This window comes from Lagopus muta, chromosome 3 (assembly GCF_023343835.1).
Source record: "Lagopus muta isolate bLagMut1 chromosome 3, bLagMut1 primary, whole genome shotgun sequence".
In the NCBI taxonomy this organism is placed as follows: domain Eukaryota; kingdom Metazoa; phylum Chordata; class Aves; order Galliformes; family Phasianidae; genus Lagopus; species Lagopus muta.
Genome location: NC_064435.1, coordinates 17,647,451 through 17,672,195, shown reverse-complemented (window position 1 = coordinate 17,672,195; position 24,745 = coordinate 17,647,451). Strand labels below are relative to the sequence as shown.

At 35.9% G+C, this 24,745-nt stretch overlaps 1 protein-coding gene across 1 annotated transcript in view; it reads right to left on the bottom strand.

Annotated features, from left to right (window-relative positions):
* Positions 1 to 1,368: 1,368 nt before the first annotated feature.
* Positions 1,369 to 24,745, bottom strand: part of NUDCD1 (NudC domain containing 1) — a 28,104-nt gene continuing 4,727 nt past the window's right edge. Inside the window, exons 2-10 of the mRNA XM_048939509.1 lie at positions 22,033 to 22,187; positions 17,458 to 17,643; positions 15,884 to 16,067; positions 14,078 to 14,263; positions 11,289 to 11,496; positions 10,523 to 10,667; positions 8,841 to 8,966; positions 6,463 to 6,622; positions 1,369 to 4,181 (exon numbers count right to left, since the gene is read on the bottom strand). Of these exons, the coding sequence (XP_048795466.1) occupies positions 3,889 to 4,181; positions 6,463 to 6,622; positions 8,841 to 8,966; positions 10,523 to 10,667; positions 11,289 to 11,496; positions 14,078 to 14,263; positions 15,884 to 16,067; positions 17,458 to 17,643; positions 22,033 to 22,187 (1,643 nt within the window). The 3' untranslated portion in view covers positions 1,369 to 3,888. The remainder of the gene's footprint in view (positions 4,182 to 6,462; positions 6,623 to 8,840; positions 8,967 to 10,522; positions 10,668 to 11,288; positions 11,497 to 14,077; positions 14,264 to 15,883; positions 16,068 to 17,457; positions 17,644 to 22,032; positions 22,188 to 24,745) is intronic.

The following is a 24,745-nucleotide window of genomic DNA, read 5'->3' as shown; positions in this document are numbered from 1 at the left end:
ACCACCACTCTCTGGGCCCAGGCCTTCCAGCCAGTTCCTTATCCAGCCATCCAAGCCATGGGCTGCCAGCTTCTGCAGAATACTGTGGGAGACAGTGTCAAAGGCCTTGCTGAAAACTAAGTAGACTACATCAACAGCCTTTCCTTCATCTACCAGATGGTCATAGATCATAGAAGGAGATCGTAGAAGGACTAGATCATAGGTGATCATAGAATGACTAGATCGTGTCATCTTTCCTGAATTGATCCTTCCTAGAGGCTGGCTGCAGTTCTTCAAGCACTGCTCCAATGCGAGTCCATACCACAGGGCCCATCCTTTAGGAGCAGACTGCTCCAGCACTGTTCCTCACAGGCGGCAGCTCCCCCAGTCCTCCTGTCTCACCATGGGCTCCTCCATGGGCTGCATCTCCCCCAGGCCACGTGCATTGCTGCGTCACCAACTCCTGCATGGTTGCGCATAGAAATCAGCTGTGTGATGCCTGTGCGGCGCAGGGAGACAGCCTGCTCCACCACGGGCCTCTCCTGGGCTGCAGGAATGTTCTACCTTGTGCCTGGAGCACCTCCTGCTCTCCTCCTGCACTGATACTGGGGGCTGGCAGGGCTGCTTCTCCCACATTTCTCAATCCTTTCTCCTAGCTGCTGTTGCAGAGCATATTTCTCATTCTTAAATCTGCTCTCATAAAGGCACAATCACTCACAGCTCAAGCTCTGGCCAGCATAACGATAGTGGAAAATGTAAATTGACAGACAGGAAGGAAATTCAGAAGTTATAGTGGTAATAACGGCCATCATTGAAACAAAGCACAGCAAACTGAAGAAAATATATATATAAGCTTCAATTTTATCTGCTACTCTCTCAGCATCTGTTGTTTTATTAATGAAGAGCCACTTTCTCACATAAGACATGTACAGACCAAACCCTTCCTACTCTTCACTCTCTGCCCAATTCAATCAATTCAGTTTAGAAACATTTATCTAGATATTTGGTACACAGACATACACACCAAAGACAAAGGATGAGAGAATGCAATGCACACTTTAAGACAAGAATACAAATCATCACCCTCCAGCAATTATCTCCATAAATTTGTACATTAGCAGATATGGGACATGCATGGAAGAAGAAAAACAACAACATAATAATTAAAAAAAAAATTAAAAAACAGTACAGGAGTTTTCAAAGAACCTAGATTGAAGCAGTGCATGTATTGGCAACATGCATGACCCTGCAGCGCTGACAATCCATGGAACTTTGTCTCAATAGAAAACTCCTTAACATAATCAGTATTATTTTAAGGGACTGCTTATTTCTATTTCTCTATTTTGTTTCAATAACATAGGAAGGATGAGCATTTGAAAGAAACAGAAATTCTTCAAAACAATTAAAAAACTTTTATTATTAAATTTGGTATTTTTTCGTTTAAACTTGTAGAAGTATACACGATACATTCCAAATACACAGCCAAGTGAAACACTGCAAAAGTACACTGAAATAAATAACGCAAGTTTTTAATAGTCCAATAGTTTCTCAGAAATTTTGTAAACAAATTGTGATTGGGACATCTCAGAAAGCACCATCTTAAAATGTAGGATTTTACTTCTTGAAGTTTTATAAAAAAAGAAAAAGAATGGTTCTCAGAAAACTGTGTCTTAAATATCCCAATTCTCTACTCTGTATATGCCCACAATAATACGCTAAACAAATAAGCCTTAAAATTAACTGAACACAGAAATGGAAATGCTGATAGTAAGCGTCTCCCTGTGGCTTGCAGCCATTTAATTATAGCAGCTTGCTCTGCAATAGCATGCACAGTTCCTCAAGGCAGAAAATCTTTTACTATGTCCTTAACTCACAGAGAAAGCAAAATGAAAGAGACTGATAAATCCTTTCTGAGAACATCATAATCATGAACACACGAGCAACATGGAACATGGGATGAACCTTTCCCCACGTTCAGTTGTTCCATGAGAAATCCCCTGAAATGGACACATTGGGGAAGCATATTTTTAGTCATTACAGATTATAACAGTCTGTGAAGAGCTGATTATTTTACTTGACTTTGCTTCAGGTGTTCCAGAAGACAACAGAAGTATGTTTCCAGAAATGTATGCCACATCAAGAAGGAATTTCATAAAGACCTGAAATTCTCATCTATACTAGTGTTACTAAGTAACGTTCATATAAATCTCAATGCACTTATTTTATGCTGGAAAATAATCAGCTGCATGGACTGCAACATGATTTCTACCACGTCTGTTTGTCATTATTACTCAACATGAAATTGAGTCGCAAAAGTTTTAAAAGTCATACATTCACTGAGGCTTTTTAACAAGTATTTCCAAGACAGTTTAAACAAAAATGCATGAGAAGTGAAGGTCTGCAGTTGGAATCCATTTTAACACACCCAGATAACAAAAAACTTTTCACAAATGAATACACAAAATAACAATGACATAAAATGGAGAAAAATCAGGCTCCCCAGAAAGCTGAATTTGGAGGGTTTTTCTTTTATTTATCTCCTGCACGACATCTGCTCATCTCCCTCTCAACTTCCCACCATACCATTTAATCAATTTCACTGATACAAATCTGCAGAGTTTATGGGCAAGTGAAAACAATTAAAATCAAGAACTTGGTAGTCTGTAATAAAAAAGAAGATATTTTCTTCTCAATATATTCTCGCAGAGGTCGGAAATAATATTAACAGATGCAAACTCCCAGGACACTCACTGTGTTTCTCAGTACTCTGGTACCACAGAACAAAGCAGCTTTTTTGACAGCACAAAATCTACTCATTAGACATCCTTTGCTATAGAGCTGTAAGTAAACTATGAGAATAAAAATGGAGAGGAGGTGGAATTGTCAAAACTGACCCTTTTTGGTTCAATTCTATTGACACGATCACTTTAAAATAAGAAAAAAATATTCAAGAACAGTTTTTCAACAAAATTATCCACTCCTGTTTGGTAAAAAGCAACTTTAAAGCATCCTCATGGTCTGTGCACAATAGCACTGGACACATACCACATCTGGACTTATGCACTGGGTACAGAACAGTTAAGAAGTGACATTATTTGTGGTGGTATTTAAGGCAGCAGCTGAACCTTTGACTTTCCCATCTCAGGTTACAATTCAGGTGCATTTTCTGTTAGCTGTTTTCTAATTGTAAATTAGTCATTTAAGTACATCTTGAAATGAAAATAACACATTGAATGGTATGAATCAAAGTCTTACTGTATTCTTAATCATATCAACACCAGCAACTGAATGCATTCACTCCTATTCAGTTTTAAGAAAATTTTACTGGTAATTATTTCAGCATCTCTTAAAATGTGAATAGATTCCATTACGAACATGTGTAAGTCACAGAATTTTACACTATTGATTTGGATATACAATAAAATTATTCCACTTGAGTTAAACTATTTTTTGGCCAGTATGTGAATTTGGATTTTTTCTTTTAATCACATACAATTCCTTACATTGCACACTATATGCTTGTAACACAAGTCTGTATTTTCTTTATCTGATGACTTTTTTCAGAGGTAAAACTATTAGTTAAAATTAGAAGTGAGTTCTCAAATTTCAGAAGTCCAGCAAGTGGTCACTGGAAAAAGAAATGCATAAATCTATTCTCTTATGCAAGCAGCAGTCTCTAGAAAGCTGCTAGCAGGCAAGGCATTTTTATTCATCTCCAAAAAAGCTTAGTTTAGCAACAGTGAAGCTGAAAAACTCTCACTGACTTACCTGTAAGTTCTAATGAAAAAATTCTGTTTCCCCTGCAAAGTATCTCTATTTTAAACTTCAGCAAAATGTACTGAGCTCCTCAGATTATTTACCTGGCCATTTCTTTAACAAATAAACATGAACTACAGCAAAATATACTAATTAATTTCCAGCATTCACTTTTATCAAAAACAAGGTTTTTGTTGTGAGAACAAATAATCTTTCATTTGTAGCCTGAAAGCCTAAGATTGGATCGTTGGCTTCCAGAGTTGTTACTAGCTGCTTAGCAACCTGTCCTACTTGTCTTCCTTCCTTCCTGTTGTAGAGAACTGTGGACAGAGGAGTTGGCTGGCGATAGATGAAAATTCGCCGCAAGCACTCGCACAGAGCAGCATAGGAGTAGTCTGGGGCACAAGCCATGAACTTCTTGTCTTGTTTTGATGCTTGAACATAACCTGCACAGATCGGAAAGACAGAACAAGAAATGTGATACCGTGGCCTCATTAACACTTTAAATGGCTGTCAAAATCAAGCTTAGCTTCAAAAATAACAGGCAATTACGAAGAAAATTTTGAATTTCTGACTAAAATAGGTTTAGTAATACACAACTGGTTTGTCTACAGCCAAGCAGTGCCTGCACTGTAATCTTTTTTCAACTCTTTGCCCCACATATCTAGTCAATTTAGGGCACACAAGAACTTGAGATGGGTCAGCTGTCTCAAAATGATCCATAGAGGCTCCTTCAACAAAATGCAGTAACAAGGGGCAAGATCAATCACTGCTCCTTCAAACTGTACTAGATGATTAGAATTTACTTGTAATCAGCCAAATGCCTATTCAAACCTTACTCCCTTTTCAAGAGAAAGTTGACAGAACAGATATCTGGAGCAAAAAAATACTTGATCCTTTAGGTTTCCCTTTGGTTCCTTCTTAAGTTTCTGTCTAAAACTGGGACTGAGAAAATAAATAAATAAATAAATAAATAAAATCATTCATCTTCTTTGCATTGCTAATTAAAAAATGAATTCTGAAAATCAAAAAACTAAAACAGAAAAGAGCATTACTATTGTTTTGGCTACTACAATTAATAATGTAAGTTTTGGAATTTTAACATAGAAAATATTCATTTTTAGTATTAGCTCTTGCAAAGCACTTCAAAACTTGGTTGCAGATAAACAAGCTGATAGTTTACACCATCTTTGGCATATAAGAGGCAAACTAGTTTAGTACAAAGTAATCTAGTTAGTAAACTTCAATGTAATACAGAAAAATGACTGTAAATAGGGATAAAGATTAAAAAAAAAAACACCATGGGTACAAAAAGCTCAAATATATAATTATATTCAAAACAATAGAAAAACATCGTGAGAACATTACTTAAAATTAGATAGAAACTTGAAACAAGCAATACTATGAAAAAGCCTTAGTCCTTATCATCTAATTTTTCCAGTATAATGCAATTCAAAACAAGTAAACAAAGAATAAACTGTGAAATTAAATTCTTCTGTAATAAAAGTAAAATATTTAGAGCTTAATATGGCCTTAAGTGAAAATAACATGCTACTTTAAAAAATCGCTCATATATACATTGCAAAAATACACTGCAAAAACCCAGAACCAATCCAATTATCTAATTAAACAGCTTATCTTCCCTTTAGTTTTAGATGCAATCTAACAGTGATGAGGTAAAAAAAAAATACATCTAGGGGATGGAGGGAACTAATTGGCACACTCACAACATTATTAAAAGAACAGCTCAAGACCACACCTAGAGAAGATGAAGACTGTAATTGTCACAGCAGACAAATTCTGCACTGGATTAATTTAAACGAAATTTGATTATCTCCATTATTTAATAGGTACAGCACACGGCCAGGCAGATTATTTTGCTTTCTCTGATACAGCAATTATTACTTTTCTATCTATACATATTCAATATGTTCTGCTTTTAAGCTTATTATTTCTGCTTCCAACAATGGCTAAAACAAAATTCCTAAGTGTGAGAGCAAGGATACAGCAGTAACTGAGGGTTCTTCATAGTCACATTTTTCTGTGTTTCTGACACACTGTAACCTCAAAGTTCAGGTGCTTCTTGAACCAGAGCTGGCACTGTTACGCTCTCAATTGATCCTTCCTATCATGATTGATTTTATTTTTTTTTTAATTTATGATTTCCCCATCCACAAAGTTTTATGGCAGAAGGTTTCATAGCATAAAGATGCCTATGTGAAATAGTTCTTTTGGTTTCTTTTGAACCTGCTGAGCACCAACATAATTGGATGTTCCTAACTCTTGTATATGAATAAGCACTAAACAATCATTTCAAATTGTTCAGGCTTATCACCCAAGGCAACAACATGGGAAAATTCTAATGACCACTTACCATAAGCACATACAAAACTAGACTTGTCATCAATGAACTGAAGATGTTTCTCAGATTATTTCTGTGTCTAAGGTGCTGACCGTGCTTTCACAAATCCTTAAATCTACATCATTTATCCAAGGAGCTCTCCTTTGTTACTGTGCAGTACAGTGTTTGCATGGTCTGAATACTCTTGTTTTCCCCAAACACCTCTGATGTTCTGCTCTTTCTAAAATTAAGCTAGCATTCTATTACATGACAGAATTGCAGTAACTTTTACTTCAAATTTAATTAAGTGAAATATCAACACAAGCCATACTGAATATTCAAACAGAATGTCTCAGAAGTTTATGACCCATATGACAACTTCCTACCTAAAGCATTAAAAGTTGCAATGTGTTCCCACATGTTTTGTGGCTGATCAGAGTGGGGCTGCCAGAGAAGAGCATCAACATCATGTCTCAGGCAGAAACAAGGCATTTCTTTGGGATCCGCAACAACTGAGAAAAGATACTGATTGCTTCCAAGATTAATCTGAAAACAAAGAAAAACAAAATATTGATTCAAAGCATGAATAGCAGATTCTGTCACATGCGTTGCCAGAGTTACTTATTCAACAGCTTAATGTTTGCTAGCTGATAAAATGTTTGAACACATTATGCTGATCAACAGTCCAATACACTACAGGTGGCAAACACACTTCAAACACATGTAGTTGTTGCTTGGGATAACAATTAAGGAAACATTATGTCCATTATGCAAGCAAACAGGAGTGTTTTGTGTAGAAACACTTTTCTAGGAAGGAGGACCCTAACCTACAACTTTCAATTCTCTCTTTAATCACTGTTTTTCTGCATTGCCAAGAGAGAAGGAAATAGTGTCTCTATGCAAAAAACAGAAAGAAAAAAGAAAGAAAAAAGAAAAAAGAAGTTGATGGCACTGGAAAAAGAATTAGAATACTAAAATTAAGAAATGTCGACAGTTTTTTATTTGCTCACAATCAAACAGTTACTAAATTTCAGATCAGCACCACATTCATCAAACATATCTAGATTGACAAAAACATTCAATAAGCACTTATATTCACAAGGAATGATTGTAAGAAAGGCAAGACAAGCACAGCTACCTATCCCAATTACCTTCAAACTAAATACTACAATTAGTGGACAAATGAGGAAGCAAAAATTCCTTCTCTGTGACGCAAATAACCCTTAAGGACACCTGCTTATCTAAAAGCAGATTTGGAAAACTGATGTACAGGCTGAATACTACAATACTCTGACTTCCCAGCCTAAATTCCAAAATATTCTCTTACATGTACAGAAACAGATTATCAATAAAGACATACTTTGCATTCAACATTACTAATTTTATTAATTAACAAATGAAACATATAAAAGAGTACGAAAGAGTAATAATAGTTTTTAAGGATATTGAGCTTGCTGCAATAACTAATTTTGCATGTGAAAATAAAAAGTCTGCGTAGTACTGGTGTGTCAAACTTTCTACTATCTCATAAAGTAGCAAGAACACATCTTTTCAGATGTAGAAATTGAGGAAGGTTACTTAAAACCACAGTCTGTAAGATGTATCCTCAACAATTTTTCTAGAGTTTTATGAAGAAAAGTGAAATTAGATTCAGAATCTTATTCTGTACCCACAACATTTTCTGTACAACAGAGGATGTTGTTCTAAACATACTTTAAATGACACAAGGTAGCAATGAGTTGCAACACCAGTGCTTAGAGACATCTTGGAAAAAAGTTTAGTAGAGGCATCTTGAAAAAACAAATGAATGGAAAAAAACTCAACTTAACTTGCAGTGTTCTCAGATGACTATTTTGTTTCTTCCTTTCAGCAACAGACCAGATTAAGCTCTAACTGAACTATAGTAAGGTAGTAACTTAGCAAAAAAATGCAACTTTCTAGTAGGCTATATGAAAAGTTACTGAGAAAAATACGAGGTATGGAACGAGCAAGAATTCTGCGCTCCTGAAAGGACTCCGTTTTATCATTATTTTGGCATAACTTTGCTTTTTCAATCAGCTTGTTTGTGAAAGTACATATACATATCTAAAATCACAGTAATAGCAGCCTCCTTATTATATCAAAATTGAAAGTAATGCTTCCTACTTTACAGCGTCAGCACACGATGTTATAAGCAAATGCTGGTGGTATGGCAGTAGAGGCTGAACCTTCCCCCCAATATTCCCTTACATGTTGTTGCTGCGTGACAGATGGAAGCAGAGGGGCAGTCTGACAAAATGGTGTCTGACATGGAAATGGGTATTAAGCAAAGGTGTATCTCTGAATTCCTCCACGCAGGAAAAATGGAACCCAGTGGCATTAATCAAAGCTAGCTGAGCATCCTGGACAAGAGGAAGTATTACTTTTCAGAAAGGGTGGTCAGGCACTGGAATGGACTGCCCAGGGAGGTGGTGGAGTCACCGAGCCTGGGGGTGTTCAAGGAAAGGCTGGATGCTGTGTTGAGGGACATGGTTTAGTGGGAGCTATTGGGAATAGGTGAACGCTTGGACTGGATGATCTTTTAGGTCTTTTCCAACCTTGGTGACTTCTATGATTCTATGATTTATGGAGACCAAACAGTGGATGTGAGCACAGTGAGACAGTGGGTGGTGTGTTTCAGCCATCATATATGTGATTTCAAGGATTTGTTCTGATAAAAGAATTCACCTTTCATACCAGAAAATGAATTTTTTAAAGTATTTCAGTAATAATTTGCAGCACTTACTACATGAGTAACCTTCAAGGTATTGCCATCAAATCTGCACAAACTTGCGCCATCTTCAAGAAAAGCATCACATTCTTCTAATTCTTGTGCATTACAAGGTGGATTTTCCTTTTCAGGATCTGGATTCTGAAAGAAAAGTTCATGTAAGTATACTTAGTATCTGAGTCTCTCTCTCTCTGTATATATATATATATTTAACAGAGGACACAAATATACACTTTCTTATTAATTATGAATTAATGTTGCTTCTTGAACAAGAAAAATGACACCATTTTGGCAGCTAGTATAGTCTGGAAGTTGAGGCCAAACAATGTACAAAGAAAGATTAGACAGGGCACTAATGCTCAGTTCATCTGACATGGAGCTCTTGAATTCATGTGGTCATTTCTGCATCCATTCAGTTGATTAGTGAGAACTTTCATTTTGAATCAGTACACAAAGTAAAAGGAGCTCAGCACAGGGGTTATTTTTGTGTGTTTGTTTCCTTGCATTTGAATACTTTGACAACCTAAGTTTAAAGAAAACTGACAGGAAGAAATGACAAAGAAAATTCCTTAAATGACAGAAAACATGAAAGGCATCATATATGTGCAAGACTTAAAACAGAGCAGGATAAATGTTGGGGTTCAACTCTCCTCTGCCAAACTTTATGATTTATTGTTCTTATCTTCTTAGCTTTAGAAAAGAAGCTTTCAGGTAAACAGCATTGTCATAAACACTTCAGATGACTGAAAAGAATCCATGCTTTTAGTATATATATATGTGTATATATATATAAAACACAAATTTCACTGAAACTAAATACTGAACATTTACTTTACACAAAAACTTCCCAGGGTTTTTATTATTTTTGTTTTCTAATGTGATAATTACTGCACACAAGCTGAAAAGTTGCAACAAAAATCATCTTAAAACAGGTTGCAAAAGCAAAAATTTGAAGTTCAGAAGATACACTACAGTATTTTGCCCACAAATAGCATGTGAGAAAGGAGTGAAATCAATTTAAACACTAAACAGCATTTACTTTAATTTTACAGCCTTCTTCAAAAAAGTAGTAATCCAAAAGTATTAAATCAAGATCCTGAGAGTCACAGTTCACAAGTTTTAGATGAAATGCCAATTCTTAATTAAACCAAAATGTTAAGTATTAAACAAACAGCAGTTAAAAAATATATTTTAAGTAAAGATTTTCTCTATAACCACATGCCAGAAAGTTCATGAGTCATGCCTTTACAAAAAGCAAAAACTTAGCAAAGCATGTCATTTACACTCAGTCAACGTAAGGCAAGCACAGCATCTCTAGAAAGACAGCATAAAATTGCTGCTAATCTACTGACAAACAATAAACAGACATCCTTAAAAATTACTTCAATTAACTGCTTTTAAATTGGCCCATAACAAGTGGTGGGAACAAAATCTGTTTTTCAGTTTAATCAGATTTCTATATTTTGGTGCAGAGACACTATTATGTGTGCTAAATTCAGTCCCCTGTGACCATATTACAGTTCAGAACACAGTCGTAACTCCAGTGCCATTAGTTTGTTAACAATCTCAGACAAAATTGAATGTAGTCTAGGATTCTGAACAGTAAATGAACTGAAGAGCTACGTCACTTGGATATCAAGAAAAAAATAATACACAAATATGCAAATATGTTAAATGTTTTATTTTCAACTTCTTACCATTACTTCAGAAGTCAGATGCATCAGAGACTCACTTATTTCAGCGCACTGGGAAGAATCCATAACAAATTCCCCTTTTGTGTCACCAACTATTAGCTCTGGCCATCGTGGTCCCTCATTTTTCTTAATTAGAAAAATTTCCAAGCTAAAATGCAAACAGAAGCCAACAAGTAATACATGAATCTTTTTCAGATGGCAGTCAAAAAAAAGCTCTGAATGTAGATTTGAGAACTGAATTGTTACAGAAAGCCATACAACAGAAACAATTAGAATTCACCTTATAAAAAATAAACTATATTAACTGAAAATATTTATTAAAAATACAGACAAACCCAGAAGAAGGACAAGTGATTTCTCAAAGCCAAATAAAACAAATAAAACACACTCATGCTTGTGGAAAGCCTTGAGTTTCCTGCTTTGATACCAGGACAATATGGAAGACAGTTATACATACAACTTTTTTTTAAATAGATTTTTTCAGTTTGAAAATGCTGTTCTATGTCACTGTATAAAACAGCTTGTCATGTAACTTCGTAAATAAGTAACTATAAGAAGGAATTACTTTCATAACGAGCTAAAGGAACAGAACTGAGACAGAACTGCAGAAGCCAGCGAGCAATTTTCAGCAGAGGAGGTAAATGCCTGAAAGGACAAGCTCAGTGTCTAGCAATAAATAACTCAATTCCCAGGAGGCCCAGAAGCCAAATATGATATACACTTGAAATCAATTCCTAGCAATAGTAAACCTTAAAATCATATACAACACCTTTTGTTCTCTTTAATTATCCAAGTGCAGCTTTCATGGTCCACAGATGAATATAATTTTCCTTCCATCAAAGCAGGCTGGTCTTTCAATGTAACACATATGTTGTCAGGGGAAAAGTGTACTTTTATGTCATCCTTAGTGACGTCCTGAGGAATGTTAACTGTTATTGTCAGATCATCTTCAGTCTGTTGCCAGTAATAGAGAGGATCTACAATTGAAAACACACAGCAAAATACCATCTACATTAAAACTGTCCTAGATTCTACAGCATGTAACGCTGGATGAGACAGAACTGAGACTTGGGAAAGAATGGAGATTAACTTCTATTGCAAACAATTTATTTAAAATACATCCTGATTATTAGACAGAAACTTCTTTTTAAACAATCAAATTAATATGTGTCACTTATCTAGCAAACAACTTCTGTTAACGTCTGTACTCAAATATGTTGATGGAGTTATCAAATGGACATTAGATATTACTCTACAGTTATTGCGGCCTTATGAAATTGGTATCTAAAGTGTATTTCAGTACACTGAAGCATTAGTGATCAATAACTCAAAGAGACACCAGTACTATGATAGTTATGACAAGCTACTCCATACTCAGGGATATAAGCTATTCAGAAACATGAACATTTTTCCCTCATCTATTTTGCCAGAAGTCACACTGACTATTAAACAGAAATGGTTTTAAAAGACCAAACAGTCTTCATTTGCCTCACTTGACAAAGATGAAATAGAATTGCCTGCCAAGAGGTAATAACTGAATTTTGCTTCTGGGTCTACAATCTGCCCGATGCCTATCTTAATTATTAAACTTCCAGAAAAACTGCCTTTCTATGAAAAATACTTAAACAGGAAAGCAAAAAAGGTGGTTAAAGGCTAGAGGACGTGTTCAATCAGGAGTGGATGAGGACGCCGAGTTTGTTAAGCCTGGAGAAAAATGAAGGTTGAGGGGTCACCTCACTGCTCTCTACAACTTCCTGAGAACGGCAAGTGGAGAGGTGCTCATCTCTTGTCAGGACAGATGGGAGTGCCTCAAAGCTGCACTAAGAATTAAGAAAAAGTTTTTACTGAGAAGGTAGTGAGACATGGGAACAGGCTTCCTAGAGAGGTGGCTGCTGCCCTGTGGCTGCCCATATTTAGGAAGCATTTCAGTAATGCTCCTAATACTTTTTAACTTTGGACTGGCCCCAAAGTACTCCTGACAGTTGGACTTGGAGATTTTTGTAGGTGCTTTCCAACTGAAATTATTCTGTTCCATGAAGAAGGCTGTGACAGCATGATTGAGTAGTGAAAATATACCCACGGAAAACATAACTACAAGTGTATTCATTTTCTTTTAAAATTTCCCTGAGACTTAGAGGAGAAATAAAGTTTGGATGGACTCATTTTCTGAAATGCTTTAGAAGTTCTCCACATTGTCACAGTTCAATATTTGGTTGATCATGTCAGCAGCTGAAGCTCTGGAAGTGCTCTTACACCTGTCACCGTGAGTTTCCTGTCTGAAGTAGAATAGTCACAAATGATACAAATACGATTCACAGAAACTGTTAAGATGAGATGTGACAGTCCTTAAAAATCTTACATTTGATGCAGACTGTATCTGGTCTTAATTAATAAGATAAAAGAATGAGACCAAACCAAATGTCCTTGACTTTTTTTTTTTCCTTTGCACTACCTTCTAGATTACCTGATTAGCAATAAAGCACGTACAAGGCAGAACACAAAAGAACAAAGGGAAAAGCCAAAATGACAGTGAGTAACATAACCACCTTAACAGTTCATATACTGTTGTAAGCTCTTCTAAAAATCAGAGTTCTACTGCCAGTGCATTTTGTTTCATTATTTGGTATCTATTTTGCTTGCAGTTCTATAGAACCGTGCAACTGAAACGATAGCTACACTAGGTTTCTGAAAAGACAAACTCTTTCTTAAAGAGGAATTAGACTTCCTCCTGAAATCGAAGTTCAGGTTTCACTACTTTCTCTGACATTACATTTCTGTGCCATCATAAGATCTCTTAAGATATCGCAGCTCCACGCATCACAGATGGCCCTCCTGAGTTGGGAAACAACATATGTGCACCCATACGCATTAAGTGAACTCTGTTTGGAGCTGGTATTGTGCTAGCATTATTCAGTTAAAATAGGTTCAGTAACCAACCTCTCATAATCAGAAACAAAAATCAAATTGGAAATAGTGCAGCAACACAGATATCCATATTACAGAGCTGAGTGACATTTAGGATTAAAATTTAAGTTTGTTCATTTTGCTCTGGTTTAACAGAAGAAAAGTAGTCTTTTGTTGATGTCAGTTATTTTTTTCTAAACTGCTGAACAACTCCTTGCGGGAGCTTCACTCTCAACTGTTTGGGTGTCATCCCCTTGTTTTATCTATGAAAACTGATTTCTTCATTTGAGTACTTCAGCTAGATCCTTGAATTTAGGCAGCCTAACTTTTGTCTAAACATCTCAACTATTAGCAAACAATCAGTACAGTCTCTTGGCAAAATGCCTTTATCCTTGGGTCAAAGAAATTCTTTATGTGCCTCCTTTGTCAACTGTTTCCCACCTAGGCTTATGCACAATATAACTTTCCAGGAAGAAGACAAACGCATTAAAGTCCATCTGTCCATAAAATAAAGAAATAAATAAATGGATCAAGAAAAAAAAAAAAAACATTTCAGGCAGATATTAAGACTAACGTTTGCTAGGATTTCCAAACAAGCTCTTTTCTTAGCCAAAACAGAGAGCAATCTATCATAAACTGTCAAATAAGGTTTACCTTTCTTTTCATTTGTTGTTTTCTTATCGTCATTTTCTTCTAAAATTTCTTCCTTTTCTTGTACAAATTTGAATGGTTTGTAGGATATAATCATTAGACCATCTCCACCTGGCTCTATTGATGCATAATGGGGGACCGATTTTCCCTGTAAAATTCTCCTTTTGTAGATTTCATACCTATGTTCATCTATAACATGGAGAAAAAAAAATTGAGCAGTATATTTTTCTAGGGGATGAAATTCTTGTACAAGAACCTCATTACACTTAAAAACGCTAAGCAATCCTACAAGTTAGATAACAGTACTTTAAAAGGAAATCTCTTTTTCAGTGACTTTAGGATATATGTAGTTCCTAAAATTAATTTAACATTGTCCTTTTTTCTTATGATGTCTTCTTTAATTACAGCTAGCTCAGCAATTAACAAAAGTACTCTCAGCCTCTGTAGAAACAGGCCTTCCAAACATTTTTAGAGCTGATATATGAGCTTGAGAACCAACAACACAGCTTCTGGATAACACTTCACCCTTAACAGAAAATGCCTGCCTTCACTTTTGAAGGCCTGTGTTTTATAAAAGCTGAGGAGATTCTAGTTATCAGCTATTGGCATCAAGGAGTGTGCTCCCAAACATATGAATACCGATGATTTAAAACATAGGTAAAGTCATAGGTTCTAGAGCTTGTTGTTCAAAACCTAACTGGACTCAGAGCCCTCAGTATTTGATCAACTGTCTGTAACAACAGATTGTACAAATGGATTTTTAGCAATTAATAACAATATGACCAAATTCTGACACGTAATAATATTATCTCTAATATTAAAGGTTTGATTTTTCACATATATCCTTCACCTCTTCCTTGAAAGAATTTGCTGTTCTTGTGACTACAGCCTTACTTGAAAAAGAGAAAGAAAAAAAACAATACTGGGAATTTATTAGTAGAGACATTAGACAAGACCAGATCACAATGGTAAAAATTCTTCTGTACCACTCTAGTATTCCAAAGTGTCTGGGTTCACCTCAGTGATAAGTTTACAGAAATATCAATGTCACAGTACAATACAGACAATAATGGATAAACCAGGTATAATTTGGGTGCCCTTAAAAAGTTACCTTACATGCTAAAAGTTAGTTTAGAAATAGAGTAAGGAACAAGAACCAGTCTACAGTGTAATTCTAGTCCTTGTTCAGTTCTGGTTCAGTTAAAGTCCCCTCCTCTGCTCTAAAAAGTGTAAGCAAGGAGCTATTAGTAGAATAGATATAGCCATTCTAATCCAAGGCAGAGCAAGATTTCATCTATATGGTTGCTGGACTACAGGCAGCTGGGGAACCTGCATCAACAGATGACCTCAGATTAGACAGATGACCAAATTAAGTAAGTCTACATTGTACAATTAACCACTCGTACAACATTTTGAAAAGTACAGAAGATATTAATTAGAAATAGTTTTGAACTTAGATTTTACTAGACAGAGCTAAATGGGAATTTCATCTCATAATGTCACAAAGTAGTGTTCTTAGCTTGTTTTCTAATTACCTTAACTACACACATGCAGAAGTTTATCCCTTCCTGTCTTCCAAATGTTTGTCACACTGTAGGTCTACAAGTGAGAACTTGAACTCAAAATGAATTTAAAATCTGACGACAGCTTTGTTGGGATGCAAACATCAGAAATTGAGGAACAATCAACATTTAAAACAATGAATGAAAACATAATCATTGTTTTTCTTTTGCAGTGTTTTTTTGGTTTTGTTAGGTTTAAGTTTTTTTTTTCCTTTATCCACCAATAACACAAATTTAGAACACTTACCCGCTTTGTTCATCTCCACAAATGTAACCCATTCCAAAGTAATATGAAATCCACTTCCTTTTGTGTCCAACTCATCTTTTTCTACCCTAAGCAGCAGCACAGCTACTGAATGTTTATCAGATTTTACATATGAAACACTGTGTACTATAATAAATGGACTGCCTAGTTCTTCATTAAACACAATCTGGAAGACAAAATGGTGGTAAAAGGTTAGTTAGTTAAAGTTAAAAGACTCAAAAATTAGTGAAAGGCTTCAATGAACATTAAACAACCAAAATTTGCTTGCCACAAATCACATCAACTTTTGGTTAGCTCTGAAGTGCTAATGGAGTTAGACTAGATGCTCCCTAAAGCCCTCTTCTAACAGAACTATTCTATGTATTTCTGGTACTTCCTCCCCTGGCTATCAAGAAAGTGTTCTGAAGTATTTTTATTATTGTCTATATTATAGAATGATTGAAATGCTCCATTAGATAAAGCACAAAACTCTACAAAAATGTCTGCGTTGAAGCACAGGATAACCAGCTTCCTTTTGACTGAACTCTCAAACTGCACAGGGGAAGGAGCTGCTCCACATGCTGAAATCCTCCACTTCAGGTATACACTTGACTTCCTGCCAATATTAAAAACTCCTTGACTGTGTAGAAAACTGTCCTCTAATTAAAAAGTTGCATGAAAAATGTGGTAATTTAATATCAAATTCATCTTTCAGAAATGAAGAGAAATAATAGACCAAAACTTATAGTAGCTGAAGCTCAAGATGGTTTAAAAGAAATGATTTTGTAAACTATTTAATAATGAGAAATGTAACCACCACCAAGTTAAATAAAAAATACCAAACACCAATAATTTTCCAGAGCTAAGTGTACAGCATGAAAATTTTCTCTCCCAGAGATGTGGAAATATTACAATTTAGATTACACCTACTCTGCATAAAGCCTTCGGGGTTAATTATAAAAGCTTTTTAATCATCAGTTTTCTTTAAATTTTATTCTAGTCACTGTGGACACACTTTTAAGACAGGATAAATTAAATGTTGAACGTTTCAAGTGCAATTACATCAGCACAAGCAATCTAGAAGCTCCCTAACATAAAACGAAAATTAGCTTTAGCTTGATTGACAATAATTTCAGGCATTTAAAAAAATATTTATTACTCCACAGGTCAGAGGAAATAATTAACAATAAGTGATAGTGGAAGGAAAACCTAGGCTGACCCATAAAAATAGAGACGGGAAAGAGAAAATGGTTCTCATAAGAAGTTCAGTTTGACAGGTGTGGAGTCACCTATTTAGAAACACTCGCTCTGCTTAGCGAATCTGTTTAGACAGATTCTTTTTCAGTCAAAAGGCTGTTTCCATTCAACCATTTGAATTTTACAGTTTTTTTTCACATAAAGAAATAATTCACATGATCTTTATGCTTGGACACAATACTTTATCAATGCCACAGAGTTAAGATTGAAAGCTTAATTTTTTTTAATAACATTATATGGGTGTGCTTCTCGTATTAATTGCAGGAGTAAGAATTATTTGGTAAATGTACAATTCTTTAGCGTGTTAATTTAAGACTTACCTCCCACTTTTCCGATGTACTGTTTCCACGTTTGCCTGACTTAATTAAATATAGTCTTCCTGTTCCATCAGAAATGGTAACCCATGTGGAAGACGAGAAGTATATTGAGGCACAAAGGCGATCGTCGTAAGCTGTCAAATCTGTAGGTAGCCTGAAAACTTCTCTTGGCTTTTGCAGAGCAGTATCCTATAAGCAGAGTCACTTTATGAATCACAGAATCACAAGGTTGGAAGGGACCTACAAGATCATCTAGTCCAACCGTGCTCCCACTACCATTACCATGAAGTTCTAATCAAATTCACCACTGCAGAAAAATGAACAACAAACTTCAACAGCAATTCACCAGTTCACGTAATTGAGCCTATTGGGAAAAACATAGGTAGGCAAGCATCACTTCCACATATGAGGAAAAGGTGGTAGAATTTTAGTATTCAATCTGTTTACTGAAAACATAAGTATTTTATAATTGGTATTTCAACACCTTTTTTTTTTTTTTCTTTAAATTCACAGTACTAATTTACATTTTGCATTTTAAAAACTTTTACTTCTTTTCTCCTAACATTCCTGTATAATTTATCATTCACCTCACACAATTTTACTCCCAATAAGAACCTGGAGACCTTAAGTGAAATAAAACCCATAGAATTGTACTCAAAAAGTGCATTTACAAGGGCTTTTAAACTAAAACAAACTTCAGCCCTCTTTCTTATTCAACTTGTTCACATATATATAACACAGAAAGAGCACGTTTGTGCATGCAAGCATGACATATCCTTTTTTTTGAGACTATCATATTAGAGACAATTTCAAATCTATCATATTTTCCAAATGTTATTAAAATCAGATATGCAGCTAGAACATGTTCAAAGTTAGGCAAGATAAATTGGATTTGGGTAAGTACCGTGTTAATAAGCATCAGTAAAAAAGATCAGATGACAAACAGCCTGATTGTCTTTTGGGCCTACTTGAATTTGTATTAGAGATTACTGTTCCCTACGAAAAGGCACAAGGGCAATTTAGAAAATCTGCAATAGAAAAGATGAAAATTAGATTTATAATTACTAGTAGCATTCAGGATCACTCTGTAGATTCAGTTGCATCGCTGCAACCCTTCAATTATTCACCTAATTTAGAACACATTCAGGAAGGGAGAATGAAAGAATTATAAAGAAAGAAAGAAAAAACACACTCCACACCCAAGCACTTTCGACATCCTCATCTTCTACTAGAATTTCTTAAGGTTTTACTGAAAGGCAGTATCTTCTGAAATAAAAGCATTCCACTGTAACAAGTTGTATAATTGCTGTGAACAGGAATGAAGAATGCAAATTGCGGAAAGAAAAAGCTTCAGGCCCGGAACTATGAATTACAGGGATATGCTATGCAACACTGCAGAAGACCACACTTCTGACAGCCTTCAAGTGAATCATAACAGTAAGTTTCAATTAGTTATGGATGTAATTTTGTTTTAAAAAACTATCAACTGTCAATCACTTAATCTTCTAAAGCCCACATTAGATTTATCAACACTAAAGAGGAGTGACAGGAGTCAACAATTTTGGAAACTTTAATTAAAAAAAGTCTTCATATCACAAAGCCTCCCACCTAAAAGGAAAGAAAGAAAGAAAATGCTCTTACAATAACCTTCCTTTTGATGCTCACTACTATTGAGTCTGCAGATAAAATGGGAGGAACTGTTGACACTTGAGAGTAAACAGGCCTTGCAGAGAGCTGCTGACAAATTAGAAAGCTGGGCAATCATCAACTGAATGAAGCTGAACAAGGGCAAGTGCCAGATTCTGTGCCTGGAAGAGAGCAAACCTGACTTTGTAAAGGCTGGGGAATGAGAAGCAGGAGAGCAGCCCAATGGCAAGGGATTTGGGAGTTCTGTTTGACTGAAGTTGAATACAAGTCAGCAGTGTGCCCTGGCAGCCAAAAGGACCAACCATGCCCTGGGGTGCATCGTGCCCAGCACTGAGGAGGGCAAGAGAAGGGATTGTTCCATTCTGCTCTGTGATGATGCGACCTCACCTCAACCACTGAGTGTAGTTTTGGGCATCACAACATAACATTAACAGATGATATCTTCTTAAACACCAAAGTTGCAAGGTGAATTTGTCATTTAAGTATAACTGCAACATATCTCCCAACAAAAATCAAACTTGCAGGAAAAATAGGTATCAGAACTATTTGAAGTTACTTGTTAAAAAAAAACAAACATCTTTCAGTTTGGATTTGGGATAAGCATATTAGCCTGCTTCATCATCAGCTAAAGAGAGTTCAGTACAATAGTGCCTTCTGTTAACTTGTAAACTGTACTTACTTAAAACAATATTATTTATAACATAGATGTCACTAATATATGCACAGGCACTTTTGAGAAGAGAAGCTTTGTTAATGTTTCTGAATAGAAATTCCTTTTTATATGTGTGCAAAGACATTTATTCTGCAAAACAGCACTGTACTGCAGATTAGGACACAAAATGGCAGCCATTTACTTGACATTCTGGTAGCACAATAGTGCATCAACAACATTTAACTTTCTTGAAAATTTTTCTCTTGAAAATAAAAATCTAACAGCTGCCTTGAATCAGTTAGTGATAGAACTATCTTGGGAAGCATCTACATGTTATTACCTTTCTCAACATAGAATTCTAATAGAATCATAGAATCATGGAATACTTAGAGCTAGAAGGGACCTTTGAGGGCCATCTAAATTGATTCCCCTGCAATGATCAGGGACAACACAGCTACATCAGGTTGCCCAGGGCTTGATCCAGCCTTGCCTTGAAAGTCTTCAGGGAGACTAGTAACTGGTTATAAATGAAGTACTGTTATTCAAATTAGCTAATATACAATTCTGGATTACTTTTCATTCTTGATAGATGAAGATGTATTTGATTCAGAAGGACTGAGTCAAATCATCATGAAAACAACAACAAAAAAAACATACTTATTGGTAAAAAAACTGTGAGTACACCTTTATTACTCAATAGGGTACAAGTCAAAATCATCAGTGAATTAATCTTATTCTAAATTACAAATTCAGCTAAGAAGACATTGTGATAGCTGTAAAATTGCCATGGATAAGTCTTCTGTTCCTTAACAAGCAAGGACTACAACTATCTATATCAGAAAGACAGTATCCATGCAGCCATGTTTTCTCAGCTTGAAAAGAAAGAATGGCTCTGCAGTGGAATCAGGGCACTTAGGCATTCAAGTGCCTCAAGAAAACTGACTGTGTAAGACAGTCAATGTTATCAGTATAAAAGCAGAGAACTGCCATGTTTTTCTGACTTGGTCTAGCTTATTCTCTATTTCAAATTTGCCCAGGGACAGAATCACAGAATCACCCGGGTTGGAAGGGACCCCAAGGATCATGTAGTTCCAACCCCCCTGCCTAGCAGGGCCACCAAACATACACATTCAGATCAGGTTGCCCAGGACCCCGTCCAACCTGGCCTTAAACACGTCCAAGGACGGGGCATCCACAACCTCCCTGGGCAGCCCGTTCCAGGGCCTAACCACTCTCCTAGTAAAGAACTTCCCTCTAACATCCAACCTAAATCTTCCCTCCTTCAACTTAAAACCATTTCCCCTAGTCCTGCTGTTGTCAGCCCTTTTGAAGAGTTTACTCCCCTCCTGGGTGTAGGTTCCCTTCAGGTATTGATAGGCTGCAATGAGGTCACCCCGCAGCCTTCTCTTCTCCAGGCTGAACAAGCCCAACTCCCTCAGCCTGTCCTCATAGGGGAGGTGCTCCAGCCCCCTGATCATCTTAGTCGCCCTCCTCTGGACCCTTTCCAAAATCTCAATGTCTTTCTTGTACTGAGGGCTCCACACCTGGACACAGTACTCCAGATGGGGCCTCACAAGAGCCGAGTAGAGAGGGACAATCACCTCCCTGTCCCTGCTGGCCACCCCTCTCCTGATGGAGCCCAGGATCCCATTTGCCTTTCGAGCTGCCAGAGCGCACTGCTGGCTCATGTTCAGACACAAGTGCTTTTTGCCTCCATCCAGCCATACACAGATTACACTATTGGTCTACATGTGCTTTCATTTATAATTCTAAATCACATATTTAAATAAATATATATTTATATATATATTTATTTATATATATATATATTTATATATATAAATATATAATATATATATATTTATATATATATTTATTCTATAAATAGAAGGAGAGCTTTTCTCTCCTTCTATCTACAATTATTGGATTTTCAAATTAGCAAACATCAAACAAAATAGCTGAGAAAACTCTGGCAATTGCATAAGAAGTACCTGCTCTTTTCTTCAGCTTGAGACCATATGTTTATCCTCTCCATGAAGGAATAACACATAGTATTAATACAGTGCAATACTAGTAAACTATTATTAATGAAAAATTTCAGAAATTTTCATTTAAAATCTTTTCATCCCCCTAGCAAACCCCATTTTTGTCAATCTACCTCTCTTCCTGGCAGTAGCTTCCCTTCCAGTTTTGCATCTGGAATCTCCTTGATCTGTTTTCTACTTTATCAATCCACACCTATTCAAATTCAGTTATTCTAAAAATAAGTTTCTGCTTACCAGAGTCACTGACAAGTTCATAACCCTTCCAAATTGGTCAATGTAGTAAACATTATCCTGGTACCAGGAGTCAAGGTGAAGATAGTTGTACATGCCAAAAGCACGCATGTGGTCAAGGGTATATTGATCATCACGAAGTTTCACTTCTGCTACAGCTGGAAGATGAAAAGAGAGAGAAATTATTTGAACAATATTTCTGAATATAATTTAATAAGTTAACACTTAAATTAATAATTTTAAAATAATTAATCCATCTATAGCCCGTAGGCCTAGTTTATTTGAAGGAAAACATATTATGCATATGTAGTCAAACAACAAACAGTATCACTATGAACTTGGAAAGCAGGTCCTGCACACTGAAGGGCACCACAATCACTCACCGCAGTAACGTAATCACCATTACCATTTACAGTCACCTACACTGACTATTCCCAACATCTGTTGAGGTCTCTCTACTTTATTAAATGCCCTCACAAAAACGGAAGCACAAAGCAAGAACCTTGTAAAATCTACTTTTAAGCCTACTTGTAAAGACTACAAAACATTCCTGATACATATACTGTACTAAAGAAAACAAAATAATTCTGCTCAACCATAAGTCTAAGCAAACAGTGGACAAAAGAAATACCTTCTAACTATGTGAATTTCATAATCTTGAACTCTGAATCATGCTATCAGCAACTGCAAAGCAAACAATTAAGACACTATTAAACATAATTAGTGCATGGTCATTACTGAACAAGTATGTTCCTAGCACCTACAATGATGCTGAAGAAATCTACAGCAATCTCCAAGATACCATCAAAATTTCAATGCAAGTTTTCTCTATCTGAAGGAGTCTGCAAAGAACGGCTGTTCACTAATAATAGTACCTTCTTCAGGATAGGCAGCATGCTACTTACAGCCACCCACTTGAGCAAACTGAAAACTTCTCCACAGCTAGCAGTAATCTTAGCTGGAATTATTTGCATAAAACTAAGCAAGTTATTTAAATTAGCTGCAATTCCTTCTTCCTTCTCCACATCTATTCAGAGACTGAGTAGTTTCAACATCTCAAAATACAGAAAATCTCCAAGTTCAAGTGAAGACAGTGGCAAAGATCTAGTGTATCCTTCTAAAATGGTCTCCAACAGACTGGCACTACTCAGTCTCCACTGAGACATCCCAGGACCCATAGTTTCTCTGTAAGAAGTTTATTTCAAACTTGACATAACAAGAAAAATCCTTCAGAAACTTACAAGTAAACTGTCTGCCCATGATGAGTAAGCTTCAGACCCACAGTAAAGGGAGATTAACAAAGCAATGAGAAGGATATAAGGAAGCAGGTTTTTGGATATAGGAGAGAAATCTTTTACAGTAAGGCTGGTGAGCACTGAAAGAGGTTGCCCAGAGAGACGGTGGATGCCCTGACCTAGGAGACATTGGCTGGATGTGGCTCTGAGCTATAGGTGCCCCTGTTCATTGCACGGGAGTTGAACTAGATGACTTTAAGCCTCCCTTCCAACTGAAACAATTCTGTGATTTTAAGGCCATATTAGTTATTTTAATTACCACTTTTATAACTTCCAAATTTTTCTTTTTCTGCTCAGAAACACAGCAAAGTAATCTTCACACCGTGTTCACTGGAACCATTCACAACTCTATCCAGAAGTCCTCACCTTGGACTCCTTACACCTTTCTTTAGCATATATTTAAAACCTACTCAAGAAGCAGTATTTTATTCCACTTATTGCAATGATTACTTCAAACTGTAGTTCATTTTCCAAAACAATGAGTGCCACTGAATAGCTATCACAACACATATCACCAATCGGATAATCACTATGGGCTCAAAACTGATCCCATTAGAGACACTGGCTATTAACAGGGGTCGTAGAAAACTATGCAAGACAACTGTCTGATTAATTAAGAATAAATATTCCAGTCATACTGTATAAAATGTTTGTAAAATGATGGCATAATTAGCAATTAGTTTCCTAATCATTGTTGATGTTTGCAAACCAAGAGCATTAATTCCACTCAACTCAACTCATTATTCATATTCACCACAGTGGAGAGATTTCAGCATCTCTGCAATTAATAATTACTCTTTCCTAAGACATGGCTAGAAGAAAAAAGCTACAATGTTAAAATAAAAAAAAAAAAGAGTTAAGAAAATATACCTGCCATAATGTGAAAGATGCTACCCACTCCAATTTCTACTTTAACTAATTAGAATATTTTACAGTAAATTACATTGTAAAAGAAATTAAAAAGTTGTGCTATGAAAATGTGTTTTAAAACTGTTTGGACAAACAGTCTTTACCACAGATATTTTACTAACAAGATGAAAGGCAATGTGAATGTTCTGCAAACAATTAAAGACAAAAACAAATATAATCCAAGATTTCCAGTGAAATCAAGTACATCTCATTTCCTTTCTGCATAGGCAGGTATACTTGTAGTCAGGAACTACAATTCACATGCTGAAACATGTGAGTGTTTTCAACACAGAAAAGCTAAGGTTGTCTTATTTTGTTTTCTACCCTTCCCTCCCCCCAGGCACATTGCTGCTAGTAGAATTTTAACTAAAATATATATAAATATTGAAAACAGTTAAAACTGGCTGCTTCCTAAAGCAATTCAGAACTTTCCAAGAAAATTTTTTGGAACAATACACCATGGCTTAGCTGTAGGATTATAAACTCTATAAAGAATGAAAAAGCATGAACAA